The sequence below is a fragment of the Capra hircus genome, chromosome 10 (assembly GCF_001704415.2).
Source record: "Capra hircus breed San Clemente chromosome 10, ASM170441v1, whole genome shotgun sequence".
Taxonomy (NCBI): domain Eukaryota; kingdom Metazoa; phylum Chordata; class Mammalia; order Artiodactyla; family Bovidae; genus Capra; species Capra hircus.
In genome coordinates this window covers 90,924,912-90,947,580 of record NC_030817.1, presented here as the reverse complement: position 1 = coordinate 90,947,580, position 22,669 = coordinate 90,924,912, and the positions used below count along the sequence as shown (strand labels likewise).

Genomic DNA, 22,669 nt, shown 5'->3' with positions numbered 1-22,669 from the left:
GGGAAATCCAGTCTTTTAACAAGTGCAGTTGCTTTTACCTCCAAAGCATTTCATGAATCCGTGCTTTTCTCTTCCTCCAGTCTAACCTTACCAGCAGCTTTCATGGACTAACCTAGGAGGCTGTGAACTAACCTGTTTGCGTCCACTCTGTTGCCCCTTCCAGTCTGTTCTCACCACTGTAGTGTAACTCCAGTCCATCATGTATGCTGGTGTCTCCAGAAGTGTCTTTCATATGTTGCCTTTCTCTGTCTGCTCCAATTTATAAATCTTATTTTATCCAGGGACAAGTCACTGTGTTTTTCTGACCGAGTCTTCCCTTTACACTTTGCCTGAAAGAAAGTGAAAGTGAGACTCTCTGACCCCGTGGACTATACAGTCCATGGAATTCTCCAGGCCAGAATACTGGAGTGGGTAGCCGTTCCCTTCTCCAGGGGATCTTCCCAACCCAGGAATCGAGCCCAGGTCTCCTGCATTGCAGGCGGATTCTTTACCAGCTGAGCCGCTAGGGAAGCCCCACTTTGCCTAGTTAGTCCCTTTTTACCCTTCAGAATAACAAGATTCCTTTACTTGGGAAAATATTCCTTGATGCTTCCCTGGAACCGGAGAGATTTTTGAAGGAAAAACAAAGCAAATCAACAAACCTTTGATGGCATCTCTTTGCTTTCAGCATAAAGCAAGATCGGCACTTGGTCTGGCCTTCTGTCTATGTCTGTTAATTGTTTGTGTGTTATCAGTTGTTAAAATCACTGATGTTTGAATTCTTTTTGTTCTAGTAGGCCTCTATTAAAAACAAATAGCAAACAAAACCAGCCTACCAAAACTGCTTGTTAACAAAGCAGAAAGACATAGATTGGTCCAATCACTTTAAAACACTAGGACTTAAGAGGGGTGAAAATCAGTGTTAATTGGATATAATGGACTTATTTTTAATGATTTTTTGTTTATTTAAAAAAATAAAATCATGCATACAGTGAAATATAAAACTATGTCTTTAAATAGGTTTGTTATCATCATTTAAAAGTTAATAGACTTTGTTTTATCACATTCAGGTTTATAGAAAAGTGTTGTGTTTTTATGTTACATCTAATAAGTCATCAAACCTAAGGTTACCTAGATGTTGTCCTGTGTTATTTTCTAAGAGTTTTATAACTTTGAATCTTACATTTAGATCTGTGGTCCATTTAAAATGAATTTTTTTGAAAAGTTTAAGGTCTGTAGATTTCTTTTTCTTTCTCTCAGACATGGATATCCATTTGTTTCAATACCATTTGTTGAAAAGACTGATCTCTTCATTGAATTGTCTTTGCTCTTTTGTCAAAAGACTGCTTGACTATTTGTGTGTGGGTTTGCTTTTAGATTCTTCTATTGATCTGTTCTTTTACCAGTATTACACTGTCTTGATTACTGTATCTTTTTTGGGGGGGCACTTTTTTTTTAATTGAAGGATAATTGCTTTACAGATTTTCGTGGTTTTCTGTCAGACATCAACAAGAATCAGCCATAGGTACACCCATGTCCCCTCCCTCCTGAACTTCCCTCCCCATCCCACCCTTCTAGATTGTCACAGAGCCCCAGTTTGAGTTCCGTCATACAACAAATTCCCATTGGCTGTCTGTTCTACACATGGTAATGTAAATTTCCATGTTACTCTCCATACATTTCACCCTCACCCTCCTTCCCTGCCTCCATGTCCATAGGTCTGTTCTTCACCTTTGTTTCTCCATTCCTGCCCTGAAAATAAATTCATCAGTACTGTTTTTCTAGATTCCATATATATGTGTCAGTATACCATATTTATATTTCTCATTCTGACTTCACTCTGTATAATAGGCTCTAGATTTAGTGACTAGTGAAGTTGAATGGAGTTGAATGGAGAGTGCCAGACTCCAAACTATTGGTATTGTTTTGTAGGTACTTTCTTGAAGAGACCTCTAGTCTTTCCCTTTCTATTGTTTTCCTGTATTTCTTTGCATGGTGACCAAAGCCATCCCCAAGAAAAAGAAATGCAACAAGGCAAAATGGTTGTCTGAGAGGCCTTAGATAAATGATGGGAAAAAAAATTTATATAAATATGGAGAAAGCTACTAGATGCTGGAAAAATCTTTTTTAGAGTAGGCAGATAGTATGGAATTCCAGAATACCAGAATATGCAGAGAACCGGAATAAACTAGAGACGCAGTTAGAAAAGGATGTGTCAGGCAGTGGTCTTGTAGTAAAACACGTGAGTCATGGAAATGAGTGATGCAAGCAATCAGTGCTTCTCATTCTCTCTTCATTCCGCATTTCAAGAGTCCCAAAGTCCTGAGATGATAGAGAGTTTGCAAATGTTTACAGGCTATTCCAGTTGGATTTCTTTGCAGTGAAACTTTCTTGTTCCACAGCTCTTGGATAAGCACAAGAATACGGAGAGCATGGTAGAGCTTCTGGACTTGTATCAGATGGAGGACGAAGCCTACAGCAGCCTTGCAGAAGCCACAACTGAGCTCTATCAGTATTTACTGCAGCCATTCCGAGACATGCGAGAACTTGCTATGCTACGAAGACAGCAGATCAAGGTATTTTTCTTAAAACCTAAAATGTTACCTACCTATTTCGTAGTTCTCAGTCTGGCTGGCTATGCATTTTAATTATTAGAGGAGCTTTTATAAATGTAGATATCTGGTCTGTTGTTCCCAAAGATGCTAGTTAGGTAGTTTTGTGTTACACAGAGCCTGAATACCTCGTTTTAAAACCATCTGAAAAGGTGACTGTGCTGAGTAGGCAGGGTTGAGAGGACATTGTCTAGTCTAGTCCTAGACTTCTTTAACAGGAGTTTTGGGAACATATGTTTTGGGAGGACCTTTTTAAAAGTTACAAGGCCTTAATGGTAGAGCTTTAAACTTCATGACATTTGATTTTTGTGTGTAAAGTAATACTACATTTTTTGAGGTGAGTGTTAAGGGTTTGGTTTTATAGCTGACCTCAAATCAATGTTGCTATTTAATTCACATGAAAATATTGCTGAACTAGGATATTAAATTTTTTTTCATAATGAGTTAATTTGGAGCATTATTTAATAAACTTATATGTGAGAAATTACTACTTATTCTGAGAACCTTATGCTTGGGGGCAAGAATGAGTGTATATTTGAAAAAATATAACAAAGTAAAGCATGTCTGTGTGTCTTTTTCCCTTTAATGAATCAACATGGAGCCATACAGACCATCACATAATTGATGTGTTCTCCTTTATTAATAATTTTGAAAAATATGGACATTTTGGGAAAAAATGGCAGTTTTATCATAAACTTGGCATTTTGGTTAAAGTGATAAATAGTAACTAAGACTTTTTAGGCACTACAGTTTCCTTCAGTTTTTAAAAATGAGCTGTAGAATTTTTGCCCATTGAAAACTTGACTGGAAGACAGGGATGAACTAGAAGACATGGAGGCCCCATCTTCTAAACTGGTTACAGCGCAGAGCAGACATACTCCATACAGCTGAACATTGACTGTCAGCGTCTAGTGAAGTTTTGCTTTCATATTAATTATTAATATATCATGATTTGTATAGGAGAAGGAAATGGCAACCTACCCCAGTACTCTTGCCGGGAAAATCCTGTGGACAGAGGGGCCTGGTGGGCTGCAGTCCATGGGGTCACTAAGAGTCAGACACAACTGAGCAACTTCACTTTCACTTTTTACTTTCATGCATTGGAGAAGGAACTGGCAACCCACTCCAGTGTTCTTGCCTGGAGAATCCCAGGGACAGGGGAGCCTGGTGGGCTGCCATCTATGGGGTCGGACAGAGTCGGACACAACTGAAGCGACTTAGCAGCAGCAGCAGCAGCAGCAGCATAATTTATATTGAGTATTAACATTAGCAAATTGATTGAACCGCCATGTCAGACTCTGTTGTCCACTAGCATCACTTACTGCTACATTTTTTTCTCCTGGGAAGCAGAACATATGTGAGGAGGAACAGACAATTTTTTTAACAGATAATATTTTTTAAACTGATAATATTTTCAGAGGTAAAAATGGTTATTTTACTTCATTGGTCCTCTAATGATGTATAATGATGAGCTAGAAAGAGAACAGGAACAAATTTGTGCCAAAAATTCAACTACTTAAACACAATAATGGACACATTTCTTATAGAAATACAAATTGTCAAAATAGGTTCAAAGGAAAATAGAAAAAATTTGGTGGCTCGATATTAACAAAGTTGAATTCATAATTTAAAACCCTGAGGTAAGCATTATCCAGATCAAATGACATTACAGAGAAAAAGAAAACTACAAATGAGTATCCCTTATGAATGTGGATGTAATAATTCTTAATGTAATATTGAAAAATAGGATTCAATAATATACCATGACCAGGGTTTATCTCAGAAAGACAAGATTGGTTTAACATTACAAAAAGTAATCAATGTAACTCACAATATTATCAGTAAAGGAAAAAAAAATCAGTGTCTCTGGGTGCATAAATGCATTTGATAAAGTTCATTGCCCATCCATGGTAAAATGTCAGCAAAGCAGGCAGAGAAGGGAACTTCCTTGACCTGAGAAGAGTAAAAGTGTTAGTCGCCCAGGCGTGTCAGACTCTGCAGCCCCAGGGACTGCAGCCCGCCAGGCTCCTCTGTCCATGGGATTCCCCAGGCAAGAGTACTGCAGTGGGTAGCCATTTCTTCCTCCAGGGGATGGATCTTCCTGACCAGGGCATCAAGTTTGGGTCTCTTGCATTGCAGGCAGATTGTTTACTGTCTGAGCCACCAGGGAAGCCCATCCTTGACCTGATAAAGGGTATTATGTAGAGCTCATTTAACATCATATGTGATGATGAATGATTGAATTCTTCCTCCACTAAGATTGGTAACTAAACAAAACTGTCTGCTCTCACAACTTTTATTCACTATTTCTCTGGCATTAGGGGAAAAAGTAAAGCTTTTTGTAATTCATAGATTATGTGATCACACATGTGAAAAATAATCTAAAAAAGCTACTGGAAATAATCTGTAAGTTTAGTTACAAGGTCAGTACTTAGAAATTCAGTAGTATTTTCTGTCTTCCAGAAATGAAACTGAAATAGAAATTTTTAAAAATGCTTGAAATGTTTAAAGATAAATTTTATAAAATCTATTAAAGGACTGTATACTGAAAAATTATAAAATTTTGCTGAGAGAAATTAAAGTATACGTAAATAAATGGGAGATAGACCATGGTAATAGATTGGAAGAAAATCTATTAAAATAGTCAATAATGTTCACATGTCAGCTCTTAGTGGATCTGTAGATGCAAATTAAAATTCCAGTAGGATGGAATTTAAAATAGACTTGTGGCTACATATTTAATTAGTTTTTCACGAAGGTACCAAGGCAGTTCAGTAGGCGGAAAGAATAGTCTTATCAACAAGTGCTGCCAGAAGTGGATATCTATATAGAAAAAATGAACCCTAGTCTTCCTTATGTTACACCATACACAAAAATTAATTTGAGTACATCTTAGACCAGAACATAAAGCTTATAGTATAAAACTTTTATAAGCAAACTGCAAAAGGTTTTACAGTCTTTGGGAAGGAAAGGCAAATGTTTTTTTAGATACAATGCAGAAAACTTGGGCCAAAAACTAATAAAAAGAATGATAAATTAGACTTCACTAAAATTAAATATTGCTATTTGAAAGATTAAGGAAATGAGAAGGCAGGCCATACGCTTGAGACAAAATAACTTGTAATATCAACATATCTGAGAAAGGAACTGTGCAACTCAGTAAGATAAAACCCCCGAATTTTCAATATGAGCTAAATATTTAAAAGGACACAAAGATATGGCCAATAATCACATGCAGAGATGTCCCACATACTCACCTAGGAAATACAGATCGATACCAGAGTGTGACACTACACACTCACCTAGGAAATAACAGATTGATGCCAGAGTGTGACACTGTTACACACTGATTATTCAAGTGAGTGAAATGGAAATATTTTGGCACTCCCAAGTGGTAGTGAGGATGTAGAGTAACTGGAATATTCATACACTGCTAATAGGATTTTAAAGTGGTACAGCCACTTCGGAAAACAGCTTGACAATTTCTTCAAAAATTAAACGTATACAGTTGATCTTTGAACAACCCTTGGGTGTGGTTCCAGTACCTGCCATTTATACCAGAATTCTCAGATGTTTAATGGCAAAAAAGCTTTCCAGATTCATGGTTCCCCATCTGTGGATTCAACAACAGCAGATCTTAGAGCACTGTAATATTTGATGGGGAAAAAATCTGCATAGAAATGGACTCATGCAGTTCAAACCTATGTTGTTCAAGAGTCAACTGTACATATCTTACGACTCAGCTGTTTGTCTCCTAGTTACCTATACAAGAGAAATGAAAACATCTGTTCACAAAAGGAAAAACTTGCCAGTGTTTGTGCCGACTGGATTCCTGGTAGCCCCAAACTGGAACAGCTCAAATAACCATCAATAGGTGGAGGAGTAAATAAAATGCGGTATTTCCATGTGATAGAATAATATTCTTCAATGCAGAAGGTGGTCTTCCCTGGTGGCTCAGTGGTAAAGAATCCCACCTGTCAATGCAGGTTAAATCCCTGGGTCTGGAAGGTCACCTGGAGAAGGAAATGGCAACCCACTCCAGTATTCTTACCTGGAAAATTCCATGGACAGAGGAGCCTGGCGGGTTACAGTTCATGGGTTTGCAGAGTCAGACGAGACTTAACAGCTAAGCAACAACACAAGACACAGCAACATAGACACACCTCAAAGTCAGGCTAAGTTGAAGAAGCCAGATACAAGAGAATATACACTGTGTGAAGGGGTGGATGGCAAAGTGGCATCAGAATATTTTGGAGGTGACAGAAGTGTCTTATATCGTGATTGTAGTGGTTGTTTCTTGGGTTTATGGCAATCAAAACTCATCAAGTCACGTACTTTAGACAGATTGATACACTTGATTATATGTAAATTAATTAAATCCCAATTAAACAGCTTACAGAATGTTGTGCTGAGCGAAAGATGCCAGACATAGAGTATAAACTATGCCTCCATTTACATGGAATTCTAGAAAATTGTTCTGAAGAGTTGTTGCCTGTAGTGGGGCCGGGGAGATTCTCTGAGAGGAAGCAGATGTAACAGAATCCTTTGGAGAGATTGACATGTTTTAAATCTTGATTATGGTGGCTGTTAACATGGGTATAAAACTTTGTCAAAATTTATGTTTAAAACATGGGTTCTTTTTGTTGTATATAAATTATAACTCAGGTGATTTTTTAAAAGAGAAATGAGCAAAATGTACAAGTTTATATAGAAACACAAAATGAGGTGATAACATAGCCTGAAGACGTATGGTAAAAGAGGGATTAGTGAGCTTCACTATTGAAGAATAAGAATTCAGTAGGAAGTGAGTACATATGTTTGTATTAGAGATTGGAATTGAGAATATTCCATATATATAAGAATAGGAATGGTATAATAAACAGGCATAGTACTTGGGTTTTTAGACACAGTAAATTATTCAAACCTTATTGAATCACCAACCCAGCACCATGTGTGGAGGCCAATAAGTGGCATGGCTGGGACTGAAACACATTTGACTGCAAAGCCTGTTCTATTAGTTTTTCCACAGGGTATGAATTGTTTGGTATGCCTCAGGTCTAAGGATTTGTAGGAGAGAAGGTATGGTCAGCACCTAGAAAGCTGTATCATCCTATGGAGTTTGACCTTTATTCTTTAGCCTCATCCCTTTCAGAAGCTCCCAGACTTTAATGTACTGGTTCTTTAACATGTGAAAAAATGTGACCCCCAGACAGGGAGTATCAGTATCACCTCGAACCTTGTTAGAAATACAGATTCTTGGGCCTTACCTCAGATACCCTTAACTGAAACTCTAGGGAAGAGCTCAGCCATCTTTGTTTTAGCAGGTCTTCCTGGTAAGTATGACACACTATAAAGTTGAGAACCACATGTCTAATAAAATCTGCAACGGCTAAGGTATGGAGCACACTAAATTCTAAGATACATTCACTGTGGGCCTCAGTTTTCTTATCCATAAAACGAAAATTAGACTAGATGATTCTTGAGGAGTTCCCTGGTGGTCCAGCGACTAGCGCTTTTCACTGCTGGGGGCCAGGGTTTGATCCCTGGTTGGGGAGCTAAGATCACACAGCCATACAGCACACCCCCCTCCAAAACAAAAAGAGAGAAGCTTAAATAATCAAGTAAAAGTAAATAAATTAGATGATCCTCTCTAGATTTTTAAACCCAGTGTCTTGATGAGTCACAGTGAGTTCACCTACTGATAGTCTTCCTGGATTAACCATAAGCATTTCAAACACATTGTCCACTTATTTTTAATAACTTGATAAAAGTACATAAGTACTAGAAGGCACCCTCAGCTTTTCCCTCCCCTTTGCATCCAGTCATATCATTTTGCAGTTTGACTATTTTCTGGTTGTAATTTGAATATACTCTTCTTCCTCTACCCTTCCCCTCCCCCAGGGAAATCTGTAGGTATCTTTGTGTGAAATAGAAAAAGACACCCATCTCTGCACTATTCCAGCAGACAAGTGGGCATGTGCAGCAGTACAGATGGCTTGGCCAACCTCCTGGTTTTGTGCAGTGTGCAATTTTTACATCATTGGACGACTGTATACTCTACTGTGTACATTGTGAAATACATAGTGCTTGTTGTTTTTGTTGTTTAGTTGGTAAGTTGTGTCCAACTCTGTGACCCCATGGAGCCCCTTTGGAGCCCACCAGAATCTGTCCATGGGATTCTCAGGCAAGAATACTGGAGTAGGTTGCCATTTCTTCTCCAGGATATCTTCCCAACCCAGGGATCGAACCCACATCTCCTGCTTGTCAGGAGGGTTCCTTACCACTGAGCCACCTGGGAATCCCCACTCTACATTATATGTTTCCACTCTACATTATATGCATGCACTCTACATATAGTGCTTAACACTGTACATTAAGATACTTATCTCTCACCCAAACTCTTTATTGATTTCCTTATCTTTAGATGCCTTTTACCTTCAAAAATGCATCATTCCATACTCTTTCCTGAGGATATTACATTTAACATTTACTGTGAATGTAAAAATGCATGAAATACACGATGCCAAATCTAATTATGTCATCCTGTTAGTCAAGAGTCATATAACTCCTGGACCTGGAAAATTCGCATTAAGATCACCGCTACATCAGTATATTCACAAATTTATCTTTGCATTTGTTTTACCCAAGAATCAGAGTGCTTTTTTAAAAGTTACTATCTCAACAATAGAAGTAACACTTAAGTGTCTCATATAAAACCCAGTATCCAAGCTAGTGATGTACTTTATAATAAATAATTCCTTGCTAAGAAATCTGTGTTTATAAACTAGTCTCACTATCCTAGCTACCTAAACGGACACATACTTTTTTCCATGTTAAAAACAGACACTGTTTTCTTTCTGGCACTGAAATTGACAACAGAGGAGTCACTGTTTCTAGCACATGACCCAACTGACCAGTGCTGTACATCTTCAGATTCTCCAAGTTAGGAAAAGAACTCAGTATCCTAGCTTAACGTCTTTGGTACAATAAACTATAATCACATTTTTAAACAGTAGGCTGTAGCATTAGCTACTGAGTTTTAGGAGTCAGTTGAAAACACAGCATTTAAAAAGCATAGCATGTTCTTCTGTGTATTTGGGTATATATGTGCGATGAAGGTAAAGATAATCCAACAACAAAGTACAAGTTATCTCCAAATACCAGATTTTTTATATTTTTTTAATTCTCATTTCTGTACAGTGTTTATGCAAGTGAAAGTTTCTATCTTCATGATCTGAGTTAAGATTTTTGAATTATGAGCACTACTCATTCTGTTTATTACATTTTCTGTTCTGTAGTTGGGTTTGTTGGGATCTAACTGGAAGATCAAACCAGTTATTTCAACAGAGAACCATAAGGCAGCTCTCAGGTACCAGAGTTAATTGCAGAAACGGCCCCACTCCTAGGATTGGGGGTTACAAAGGGAAAAGGTGAAGGATAGGCCCTATGAAGCTGACCTTTGAGGAAGAAGACACTGCTGTTTGAGAGAACCAGATCCCTGGGGATAAAGCACTAACGTGCTGCTTTGTCTTGGGAACACACAATGAGGCCAGTTCTGCAGAGCTTAAAAAACTGCAGACTCGTTTCTTTTAACTTCTTGAAGAAGGTTCTAGATGCTGAGATTAAAAAGCGAGACTGGAATGATGATCACAGAAACAGCAAACAGGAAAGCCGAGTGACACAGATAGGAAGATGCAAGGTGTCTCTTTCCTTCAGCTGAAATCTCCAGCCCTTCCTCCTGGCAAAGGCTAAATGTGGTTTTCAGAGCTCGAATCCTAGCATCACAAGGCAGAAGGTTGAACTTGGAGGTAATAGAATCTAAATACATTTTGACTTTCAAAGTCAGGGAAAAACTGTAGCTAACCTAAATTACAGTCTTAGGTATAATAAACAGATGGAGTTTAGTCATGTCATTGAAAGGGACTTCTGTCATAACGTGCTGAATAGGAATTTAAGTTTTGCTGCAGTGATCAATTTATTAAATCTTTTTTTCATATTTGTGAATCTTTTGCTTTTTAACTTGTTTTAAATCGCAACAAATGAAAGCACAAAACGGTAATGGTTTTATTACAGGAAACAAGTTTTCTAGACTCTTAAATGCAAACAAGTCTAAATATGCCACGTACTGCTGAGAATGCCACAGTGGTTTCCAGTTGCTTGTCATGTGCAGTACAAGCTCCACAGCCTCCTCATGGTGATCATAGCCTACTTGTCTAGTCTTATCTTCCTCTGCCTTCATCTGTTTTACCTGAACTCCAGGTAGGCTGGACTGCTCTGTCCTTTACCACTGAACTTAACTTGCCTCAAGGCTTTGCTGAGGTGAATTCTTACTACAGTACACATTTTGGGTGATTCTCTTTTCCCGTATCCTCCCCAGGTAACTGTCAAAATCATACCTCTCCTTTAAATCCCTCTGCAATTTATGGACTTCAGTAAAGTTTGTTTGTCCTGATCTAAACAGCTAAATGTGTTCAAAGATTATGGTATCATAAATTACTTTTCAGAAAAGGTTTTAGTCAATTTATAGTTCCACCAGCAGTCTATTATGTGTGTCTTGTCTCACTGTAACCTCACTAACCCTAGTTATTCTTGTTTTTAATTTTTGCTTAAGAAATTTAAATTTTTGCTTAGTAATTTTTCTAAATGGTTTGTCATCCTACCATCTAAAAACAATCAGAAGGTTGTGTGTTCATGTCACGTTGGGGTCAGAGTGGCTTTTTTTAGGGGGTTCCCTGGTGGCTCAGATGGTAAAGCACCTGTCTGCAATGCAGGAGACCCAGGTTCGATCCCTGGCTTGGGAAGATCCCCTGGAGAAGGAAATGGCAGCCCACTCCAGTGTTCTTCCCTGGAAAATTCCATGGAGAGAGGAGCCTGGTGGGCCACAGTTTGTGGGGTTGCAAAGAGTTGGACACAACTGAGCGATTCCACTTTCTTTTCATCTAAAAACAGCTGTTTTGTGTCCTCTTCCTCTCCTCTTCTCTACCAATTTACGTTTAACTGGGTTCTTTCTTTTCTACTTTTTATTTATATTGGAGTATAGTTGCTTTACAGAGTTGTGTTACTCTCAAGTGTACAGCAGAGTGATTCAGTTGTACACGATACATATATCTGTTCTTTCTCAGATTCTTTTCATAACTGGATTCTTTATTCACAGGAGAAAACATAGGTTCTCCCTCTAACCTGCTCCATGGCCTCCCATTAAAGCATAGTGCCTACCCTTAATAAGCCTTATTCCCTTCTCCTATTCACTTACACAGATTTCTGAAAAGAGAGTATTTACACATGTTTCTATATTTCTGTCCTCCTTAAAAACATGTATGGAAGTGGATTTTTATTCACTCTTTCAGGAAATATTTTAGATTACCTAGTTCATGCCAGGCAGCGTACTAGTGAAGAGCAAGCAAGCAGAGATACTGTGCCTTCTTTGCCCTCACGGAACATTCAGAGTGGGAAGCAGGTGATATAAACTAAAATATGAGTGTGATAAGAGGTAAGAGCCAATCTGATCACACGGACCACAGCCTTGTCTAACTCAATGAAACTAAGCCATGCCATGTGGGACCCCCTAAGATGGGAGGGTCATGGTGGAGAGGTCTGACAGAATGTGGTCCACTGGAGAAGGGAATGGCAAACCACTTCAGTATTCTTGCCTTGAGAACCCCATGAACAGTATGAAAAGGCAAAATGATAGGATACCAAAAGAGGAACTCCCCAGGTCGGTAGGAGCCCAATATGCTGCTGGAGATCAGTGGAGAAATAACTCCAGAAAGAATGAAGGGATGGAGCCAAAGCAAAAACAGTACCCAGTTGTGGATGTGACTGGTGATAGAAGCAAGGTCTGATGCTGTGAAGAGCAATATTGCATAGGAACCTGGAATGTCAGGTCCATGAATCAAGGCAAATTGGAAGTGGTCAAACAGGAGATGGCAAGAGTGAATGTCGACATTCTAGGAATCAGCGAACTAAAATGGACTGGAATGGGTGAATTTAACTCAGATGACCATTACATCTACTACGGTGGGCAAGAATCCCTTAGAAGAAATGGAGTAGCCATCCTGGTCAACAAAAGAGTCCGAAATACAGCACTTGGATGCAGTCTCAAAAACGACAGAATGATCTCTGTTCGTTTCCAAGGCAAACCATTCAATATCACGGTAATCCAAGCCTATGCCCCAACCAGTAATGCTGAAGAAGCTGAAGTTGAATGGTTCTATGAAGATCTACAAAACTGTTTAGAACTAACACCCAAAAAGATGTGCTTTTCATTATAGGGGACTGGAATGCAGAAGTAGGAAGTCAAGAGATACCTGGAGTAACAGGAAAATTTGTCCTTGGAGTATGGAATGAAGCAGGGCAAAGGTTAATAGAGTTTTGCCGAGAGAACGCGCTGGTCATAGCAAACACCCTCTTCCAACAACACAAGAGAAGACTACACATGGACATCACCAGATGGTCAACACCAAAATCAGATTGATTATATTCTTGCAGCCAAAGATGGAGAAGCTCTATACAGTCAGCAAAAACAAGACCGGGAGCTGACTGTGGCTCAGATCATGAACTCCTTATTGCCAAATTCAGACTTATATGACCTTATGATTATACAGTGGACGTGAGAAATAGATTTAAGGGACTAGATCTGATAGAGTGCCTGATGAACTATGGATGGAGGTTCGTGACATTGTACAGGAAACAGGGATCAAAACCGTCCCCATGGAAAAGAAATGCAAAAAAGCAAAACGGCTGTCTGAGAGGCCTTACAAATAGCTGTGAAAAGAAGAGAGATGAAAGCAAAGGAGAAAAGGAAAGGTATAAGCAGAGGAATGCAGAGTTCCAAAGAAGAGCAAGGAGAGATAAGAAAGCCTTCCTCAGCGATCAGTGCAAAGAAATAAAGGGAAACAACAGAATGGGAAAGACTAGAGGTCTCTTCAAGAAAATTAGAGATACCAAGGGAACATTTCATGCAGAAATGAGCTTGATAAAGGACAGAGATGCTGTGGACCTAACAGAATCAGAAGATATTAAGAAGAGGTGGCAAGAATACACAGAAGAACTGTAAAAAAAAAGCTTCATGACCCAGATAATCATGATGGTGTGACCACTCACCTAGAGCCAGACATCCTGGAATGTGAAGTCAAGTGGGCCTCAGAAAGCATCACTACGAACAAAGCTAGTGGAGGTGATGGAATTCCAGTGGAGCTATTTCAAATCATGAAAGATGATGCTGTGAAAGTGCTGCACTCAATATGCCAGCAAATTTGGAAAACTCAACAGTGACCACAGGACTGGAAAAGGTCAGTTTTCATTCCAATCCCAAAGAAAGGCAATGCCAAAGAGTGCTCCAACTACCACACAATTGCACTCATCTCTCACGCTAGTAAAGTAATGCTCAAAATTCTCCAAGCCAGGCTTCAGCAATATGTGAACCTTGAACTTCCAGATGTTCAAGCTGGTTTTAGAAAAGGCAGAGGAACCAGAGATCAAATTGCCAACATCTGCTGGATCATCAAAAAAGCAAGAGAGTTCCAGAAAAAGATCTATTTCTGCTTTATTGACTATGCCAAAGCCTTTGACTGTGTGGATCACAATAAACTGTGGAAAATTCTAAAAGAGATGGGAATACCAGACCACCTGACTCGCCTCTTGCGAAACCTATATGCAGGTCAGGAAGCACCAGTTAGAACTGGACATGGAACAACAGACTGGTTCCAAATAGGAAAAGGAGTACGTCAAGGCTGTATATTGTCACCCTGCTTATTTAACTTCTATGCAGAGTACATCATGAGAAATGCTGGGCTGGATGAAGCACAAGCTGGAATCAAGATTGCTGGGAGAAATATCAATAACCTCAGATATGTAGATGACCCCACCCTTATGGCAGAAAGTGAAAAGGAGCTAAAAAGCCTCTTGATGAAAGTGAAAGAGGAGAGTGAAACAGTTGGCTTAAAGCTCAACATTCAGAAAACGAAGATCATGGCATCTGGTCCCATCACTTCATGGAAATAGATGGGGAAACAGTAAAACAGTGTCAGACTTTATTTTGGGGGGCTCCAAAATCACTGCAGATGGTGATTGCACCCATGAAATTAAAAGATGCTTACTCCCTGGAAGGAAAGTTATGACCAACCTAGAAAGCATATTGAAAAGCAGAGATATTACTTTGCCAACAAAGGTCCGTCTAGTTGAAGCTATGGTTTTTCCAGTGGTCATGTATGGATATGAGAGTTGGACTGTGAAGAAAGCTGAGCACCGAAGAATTGACGCTTTTGAACTGTGGTGTTGGAGAAGACTCTTGAGAGTCCCTTGGACTGCAAGGAGATCAGTCCTGGGTGTTCATTGGAAGGACTGATGCTGAAGCAAAACTCCAATAGTTGGGCCAGTTCATGTGAAGAGTTGACTTATTGGAAAAGACCCTGATGCTGAGAGGGATTGGGGGCAGGAGGAGAAGGGATGACAGAGGATGAGATGGCTGGATGGCATCACTGACTCGATGGACGTGAGTCTGAGTGAACTCCAGGAGTTGGTGATGGACAGGGAGGCCTGGTGTGCTGTGATTCATGGGCTGCCAAAGAGTCAGACACGACTGAGCAACTGAACTGAACTGAAGAGGTAAAAAGGAAAATTTGTTACTCCGAAGAGCTTATACCAGCTATAACATTGAGTCAGGGAAGACATCCAGGAAGCAGTAACTGAACTGAGATCTGAAGATATGGTGGGAATTAATAGGCAGAAGGAGTTTGCCTGTACTCCAGAGCTGTTGTTGCCAAGTTCATGCTGTTAGGTCCATGAATACTGGTGGTGTATCTACTTGACCCCTAAGCAGTGCTTGATAGAGTTGATTTCTCCTCCATTGACTCTTCCTACTTATGTGATGAACTGAACTGATTCACTTACATGAACTGATTCACTCTTACTGCTTTAAGTGTCTTCTACTGTGTCAAGGGTGTGTGTATGCTAAGTTGCTTCAGTTGTGTCCGACTCTTTGTGACCCCATGGACTGTAGCCCTTCAGGCTCCTCTGTCCATGGGATTCTCCAGGTGAGAATACTAGACTGGGTTGCCATGCCCTCCTCCAGGGGATCTTCCCAACCCAAGGATCAAACCCACAGTTCTTATGCCCCCTGTGTTGGCAGGTGGGTATTTTACCACTGGCGCCACCTAGCACACCCAGGTGTCAAGGGTACCCAAGCTTATATCTCTGAACATGACCTGCAGAGTTAAACTTAACATAGGTAAAATGAAATTCTTGGCAATTTCATGTATGTATTTTTTCTCAGTAGCCCTGGAATCATTTTTTCCCTCTATTTGGAAGACTGTTCTTTAAGGAGCAGTATATTGTTGCTTCGAGACTAAACCAAATCTTATAGACTATAGACTGTTCTTTTGATTTCTGTTCCTTTAGTTGTACTGTTTAAAGAGTATGACCCTCATTATTTCTACTTTAGAAATTTGCTTGATCAATTTTTTTTAAGTGTGCTAGGGATGGGCTAACATTTTTCACTATAAAAGGTTTTCCCGATCATCCTAATATTGGTGTTACTAACTTAACTGCTCAATTTTCAATCTCTTTCTCGGTATGTGGTAAAACAGTACAGAGTATACAGAGGGTTTGTGGCTATGCTTCCTGAACTGTACCTTTAATCCATGTTACCATACCTGTGTAGTGCTTTTCTGTACTTTGATATTAATATTGTTACTTCTGTGACATTCACCTGGCATATCGCTGCCCATTATCTGATTTTCAACTTTTCCTTTGTGCTTTCATTTTAGCTGTGGCTCTTATAAATAATATGTAGCCATTTTTTTTCTGTTACTTATTTATTCCAGAGGCCTTCAGTAGGCAGATAGGCTTATTGTTTATATACTGTCGACCTTATTTATTTATGTTGATGATTAAATAAGCACTTTATTGGCACAAATAATTCTTAACCTAAAAATATAATTATCATAAAGGAGGAAATAAAAATTTTTCAGCACCCCAAAATAATTAGTCAAACATTTTGTTCTATGTTCTTCATTTATATATATATAGAAGAGAGAAGGATGAAAAATCCAGTAGAGGAGAAAAGGGAAACAGGTTTCTGTATTAACTGTCTTCAACATTATTGTTAATTTAATTGTTTTGTAAATTGATAGCATTTCCTCAAGAGCAGAGAAAAGTAAATATTCTTTTAGTACCAAGAGTGCCTGACACACAAACGTTCAGTAGATGTTTAAGGAATGAATAAGAGAAAGAAATGATTTTTTCAGTTTTTCTTTTCTCTCTCTAAAGATTTCTATGGAAAATGACTACCTGGGCCCCCGAAGAATTGAAAGTCTACAAAAAGAGGATGCTGACTGGCAGCGGAAAGCCCACATGGCCGTGCTGTCCATTCAAGATCTTACCGTCAAATACTTTGAAATAACAGCTAAAGCTCAAAAAGGTGAGTTTCCCAGTAAAGTTATCCTTGTTAGGTATTTTTTAAAGTGAGTGGAGGTTTTTTTCCTTAATGAGTGGTTTAAATATTTTGTGTTCACAATAGTTATAGAAAAGAATATAAAGACCATTCAATTCTAGCAGTTAAGAAGACCATTATTAACAAGTTAAGGTATATCTTTTCAGTCTTTTTCTAAGCATTATGTGTTAACATATACTCACCTTTAAAATAGTTAAAAATAATGGGTATTCGTATAGCAGATTTCAATTGTGACAATAAATGTTGGCAGTTACAGAGTTCACAGCTTAAAGGCAAAATTCCCAAGAAGACTGCCTTCCCTTCAGACACTACTTGCAAATTTGGGGTGTCCACAGGCCATCTGTACTTCTAAACAGTAGGCTACAAACTTAGTGGTTCTGCTATAGCCCTTTTAAGTTAGAAAAATTCACTACAGTGACTCACAGAACTCAGGAAAACATAGTTCCCATTACAATCTATAAAAGATAGAAATCAAGGGTTTCCCTATGACTCAGTAGTAAAGAATCCACCTGCCAATGCAGGGGACACGGGTTCTATCCCTGATCTTTGAAGATCCTGCACACTGCAGAGCAGCTAGCCCCGTGTGCCACGACTGTCCAGCCTGAGCTCTAGAGCCCGGGAGCTGCAACCACTGAAGGCTCGCACGCCCGAGAGCCTGTGCTCCACAGTAAGAGAAGCCACCTCAGTGAGTGCACCTCCAGTGCGCTGCAGCCAGAGAGCAGCGCCTGCTCGTGCCGCTGGAGAAAAGCCCGCGCAGCAGCCAGGATCCAGCACAGCCAAAAATAAACGAGGAGACTTCTTTCAAAAAGATAGAAATCAAGCCAAATGAAGAGATACATGTGACAAGGTGTGTCTGTCTAGGTCCATTGCTTCCAACTCCTTTCCATAGGAGGCCACAGAGCTCTTTGCACCACTCTCTGAGAAGCAGCTTGAACTATTCATATTCACATAGAGATTCTATATTCATAATTTTCTGCATTACCTTCATATTCCTGAGCTATTGGAAAATAATTTCCAGTGAAGTGAGCGGCAGTTAGGTGAAAGAATACATTCTGTCAAGAGATGTTGGTAGACAAAGTATTGACTAGCTCTTTTAGTAGGTAACAGCATGAGACTGAATTAGGACAGAAAGTGCTCTATATACATAGTCCGTAAGTGGAAAGCGAGAGAAAAGGCTCCAGACTATTTTTGCTTTTATTTGTTTGGCTTTATTAAGTTGTGATTACAGATTCCGGTAAAAATCAGGGGAGTGGCAGACTAGGTATTTAAGCAACTAGTTTAACTCTCCTTGATTTTAAGTCACCAAAACTCTTCAATTTCATATATCTGTGTGGAAGGTGTTGATAATGCCACCATGCCTATTCTGTAGGATTGATAGGCAGATAAATAGAATACATGGAAAAAGTGCTTTGAAATTAACATAGCATTGTGTTAATATGAGAGATTGTGGTTGTGTGCATGAGGGAGAGAAGAAACAAAACAGACCACGTATTTGGTTAATATTGCTATGTAAAGTGAGAGAAACACTTGAGTACATATTATCCTCTCATTTAATTTCCACAAGTCTTCCAAGGAGGTACGGTATTTCCTTATGTTTTTCATTCAAGGGAATTTAGCCTAACAACAGTTAAGTTTCTGCCTTAAGTTACATGTTGATGGGTACAAGTGAAAATTGAACTCCCAAGCTGTCTCCTAACCCTCTGCTGTTGTTTTTGCCCCTACAGTGCACTGCTATATTGATACTGTGGTTGCATAAATATTGTCATACATTTTTTTTAAAGAGATAGGAGGCAGAGATTTAAAATGGCAGAATCATTTGATATGTAGGCAACATAAGTAGATGTTATTTGTTAAACCCTAAAATTAAGGATCAGATTAATGTTCAAATATGTTAGCAGTTAAAGGCCACAGAAAAACAGAGAAACCAAAAGAACTATATTGAGATGATTCTGAGTAAGTAGATTGCTCATTTGTCATAAAAACTGAATAGATTTTTAAGACTTAAGTCAAGAAATAGTAATGTTCTTGAATGCAGGTAATTACCAGGAGCAGGTTCCAAGTTGGTTGCGTTTGGTCATTGGGACTAAGGGTAGAGAGAGCGAGTTGAGCCGGAGAAATTGTTCTTTCCACTATCAGCTTCTCTGTACAATTTTAATTTTTAAGTATGTTCTAGTATCTTGCCTGGAAAATCTCGTAGACAGAAGAGCTTGGAAGGCTGCAGTCCATGGGGTTGCTGAGGGTCGGACACGACTGAAAAACTTCACTTTCACTTTTCACTTTCAAGCATTGGAGAAGGAAATGGCAACCCACTCCAGTGTTCTTGCCTGGAGAATCCCAGGGATGGGGGAAGGGGGAGCCTGGTGGGCTGCTGTCTATGGGGTCGCACAGAGTTGGACATGACTGAAGTGACTTAGCAGCAGCAGCAGTATTATTGTAAAAAAAATTTTTTAATTTCATGAAATTCTGAGGCAGATTGTTATTGAGATACTTTTTGCAAAGAAAGTTATGATGTAGTTGCAATGCAAAAGTATTAATCGCTTAACATCTGAGCATAAGAAACTACTAGAGAATGTATATTGACCTAAAGACTCTATTAGATACTTCATAATCAGATTGCCTGCCTCTTTTATGTTAGTTAAAACATGTTTCTGACCTGTTAAGCAGAAGGGACATAGAATGGTTGGATTCATTGTATAAGGACCCAAGATGAGCCAGCACCACACTGTTACCAGTTAAACAGTTAACTGATATCAGTTAAAACTTATTTAACTGGAAGATATTATCTGTTTGAGTGTCAAGAAATGTTTCCTGGCTGAGGCCTCTGTTGTGGCAAACTGGAAGTTTTTCCTTTTTTGTGTGGTGGCCAGAAGTTGGGTGTCTTCCTTGAGGCTTAACTGTACTCAATCAATAACCTTAGTGGCATAAGCTTCACGATAATCTCTAGACACTTATTTCACCCTATATTATATCATTAAAACACATTTGGAGAACTCAAAAAGTACATGAATTTAAATAATTTTTAAATAACCTTTAATAGTTATGGTTCTGATTTCAAGTAACATACCTCAGAAAAGGTAAGAACCTTCACAGAATGAAGTTTTATAGAAACTTTGAAATTTAATAATACTGAAAAATGTGAAAAGAATATTTTTAAGTAAGTTTTAAAATTAACCTGAAAACTAAGTTTCATCTTCAGAAAGTTATTTCTCAGGATGATTATTTAAAATTCTTATTGGAGACATTAGAGAAAATCTAAGATAGTATTGATTTATATAGGTGATAGGTATTTTATCATGTTATAGGTAATCTGTCATGAACCAGTATAGGTAATTTATCATGAGGGTAGGATTTATGTGCTTATCTTTGAGTGGATGATCAGTGCGATCTTAAGACTTCCAGAGTCTTTAGTATCAAGTTGTTTCATGTCTTAATGTCTCAATGTCCTTTTTAAAATTATCAATAGCTGTGTATGATCGAATGCGAGCAGATCAGAAGAAATTTGGTAAAGCGTCATGGGCAGCAGCCGCTGAACGTATGGAAAAACTTCAGTATGCAGTTTCTAAGGAGACTTTGCAGATGATGAGAGCTAAAGAGATCTGTTTGGAACAGAAGAAACATGCTCTAAAAGAAGAGGTAACAAAAACCATGAGAAAAATATATTAAAAATTATTTTTAATTAAGATGTGCTATATCTGGTACAAGACTTAAATTTTTCTGACCCTCCTGGCAGGCAGCACTATCTTCATGAGGTGATGATAACTTTCACAATGGGGACTATGATAGAATTCAAGTTACCGCATTTTCACAGCATCCCAGCGTGACTGTAGGCAGCAGTTGTTAACAATTGTTAAAAGAAAAAGGGGCACTCATTTCCTATCTCCTCTTCAGCCACACCTTGGCAACTATTTTCTCTCTAGATTTGCTGTTCTGGACATTTTATGTAAATGAAATCATAAGACATGTGATTTTTTTTTTAATGCTTTTCACCCCACGTAATATAATATTTTCACAGTTCGTCCGTATTGCGGCATGCTTCTTTGCTCAGTCTTCTTTTTCAAATGATACACCACTCTATAGTTACCCCACACTTCATGCAGTCATCAGTTGATGAACTTTTGGGTTCTTTCTATTTTTAGAGGCTTATGAATAAAGCTGTTATGAACATTTTAGGCAAGGTTTTCCTTTATCTTGGTGTGAAATGCGATTTAACCTGTTGAGGAACAGCCAGACTGTTTTCCAAACAGCTGTACCATTTCCGTCCTCACCAGCAGTGCACAGAATGATAGAATTTCTCCACATCTTTCTTTACATTATCACTAATACTGTCTTTTTTGTTTTAGCCATCCTGGTGGGTGTGAAGTGGTGTCTTGGGGTTTTGATTTGCATTTCTCTGATGGCATTTATGTCTAGTATCCTTTTGTGTGCTAAATTGGCCACTTATATGTCATCTTTGGAGAAATTTTGATTCAGGTCATTTGCCCATTCAACTTTTTTTTCATGGCCTGTGGGTCTACTGGAAAGCGAGGAAGCTGCTTAAGTTCTTTGCATATTCCAGATACAAGTCTTTTATCAGATATGTGATTTGTAAGTATTTGCTCCCATTCCGTGGCTTGACTGGATTGGCTTCTAATATCTATCTGTCAAAGATGTACATTCTTCTCTAGAGAAGAACAGCACGTCATCACTGCTTTTATTAATGTAGCTTTATGTAAAACACATTGCTTTATGAACGTGCACATGCATGTCTGCTGCCGCTAAGTCACTTCAGTCATGTCCGACTCTGTGCGACCCATAGACGGCAGCCCATCAGGCCACTGGAGTGGGTTGTCATTTCCTTCTCCAGTGCTTGAAAGTGAAAAGTGAAAGTGAAGTCGCTGAGCCATATCCGACTCTCAGCAACCCCATGGACTGCAGCCCACCAGGCTTCTCCGTCCATGGGATTTTCCAGGCAAGAGTACTGGAGTGGGGTGCCATCACCTTCTCCAATATGCATGTCTAACTCTTGTTAAAAAAGACTGTATGAGGTAATCTCTAATATATTATGGCTCTGATCTAGAAAGAACTTTTGTTAATGGATTTATTTTTCCCTCTTCTTATTTCCTAATATTGTTAAAGGAAAAGTTAGAGCTTGTTCTGAACTTTTTCACACTATTCAGAATCTCTTACAGATTTTAGCTCCATCTCTTCATCTGAGGCATTTCCACTTGAACCTTCTCTTCTAGTTAGCTTTCTCCTTTATGTTTCTAGATGTTTCTTAAGTTCTAGAACTTTAAAACTTGAAATGCTAGCATTTTATTGACTCTGAAATAGAGTGCTCCTCTTTATCACAGTGACTAGCTTTATTCTAACCAGGATGAATAGTACTAACAACAGAGGGTGCCTAAAAGAGCTGCAGAGAGTTAGGTTTATAACTTTGCTATTGCAAGAACATTTCTTACTGGAATTGATCTCTTGTGGCAGAGGAAAGGCGAGGCTGAAATGGGCCATGGGGTTTGGCATTTATCGGTGGGGTCATTTTCCCTGGGGTCATCCCAGAACCATAATAGTCTGTTTTGAATGTTCTAGATTATGTTTGAGTTCTCCAAAGGATTTGGTAAAACTGTCAGTCATTCTTGCCAGGTTTATG

General features: G+C 38.9%; 1 protein-coding gene and 1 non-coding gene across 2 annotated transcripts in view; both read left to right on the top strand.

Annotated features, from left to right (window-relative positions):
- The window catches only part of JMY (junction mediating and regulatory protein, p53 cofactor), an 83,415-nt gene that overhangs the window by 26,019 nt on the left and 34,727 nt on the right, over positions 1-22,669 (top strand). Inside the window, 3 exon segments of the mRNA XM_018053673.1 lie at positions 2,382-2,555; positions 16,860-17,010; positions 20,507-20,676. Of these exon segments, the coding sequence (XP_017909162.1) occupies positions 2,382-2,555; positions 16,860-17,010; positions 20,507-20,676 (495 nt within the window).
- TRNAC-GCA lies at positions 11,321-11,392 on the top strand. Its single transcript has one exon. It is a non-coding gene; the product is annotated as a tRNA-Cys (tRNA).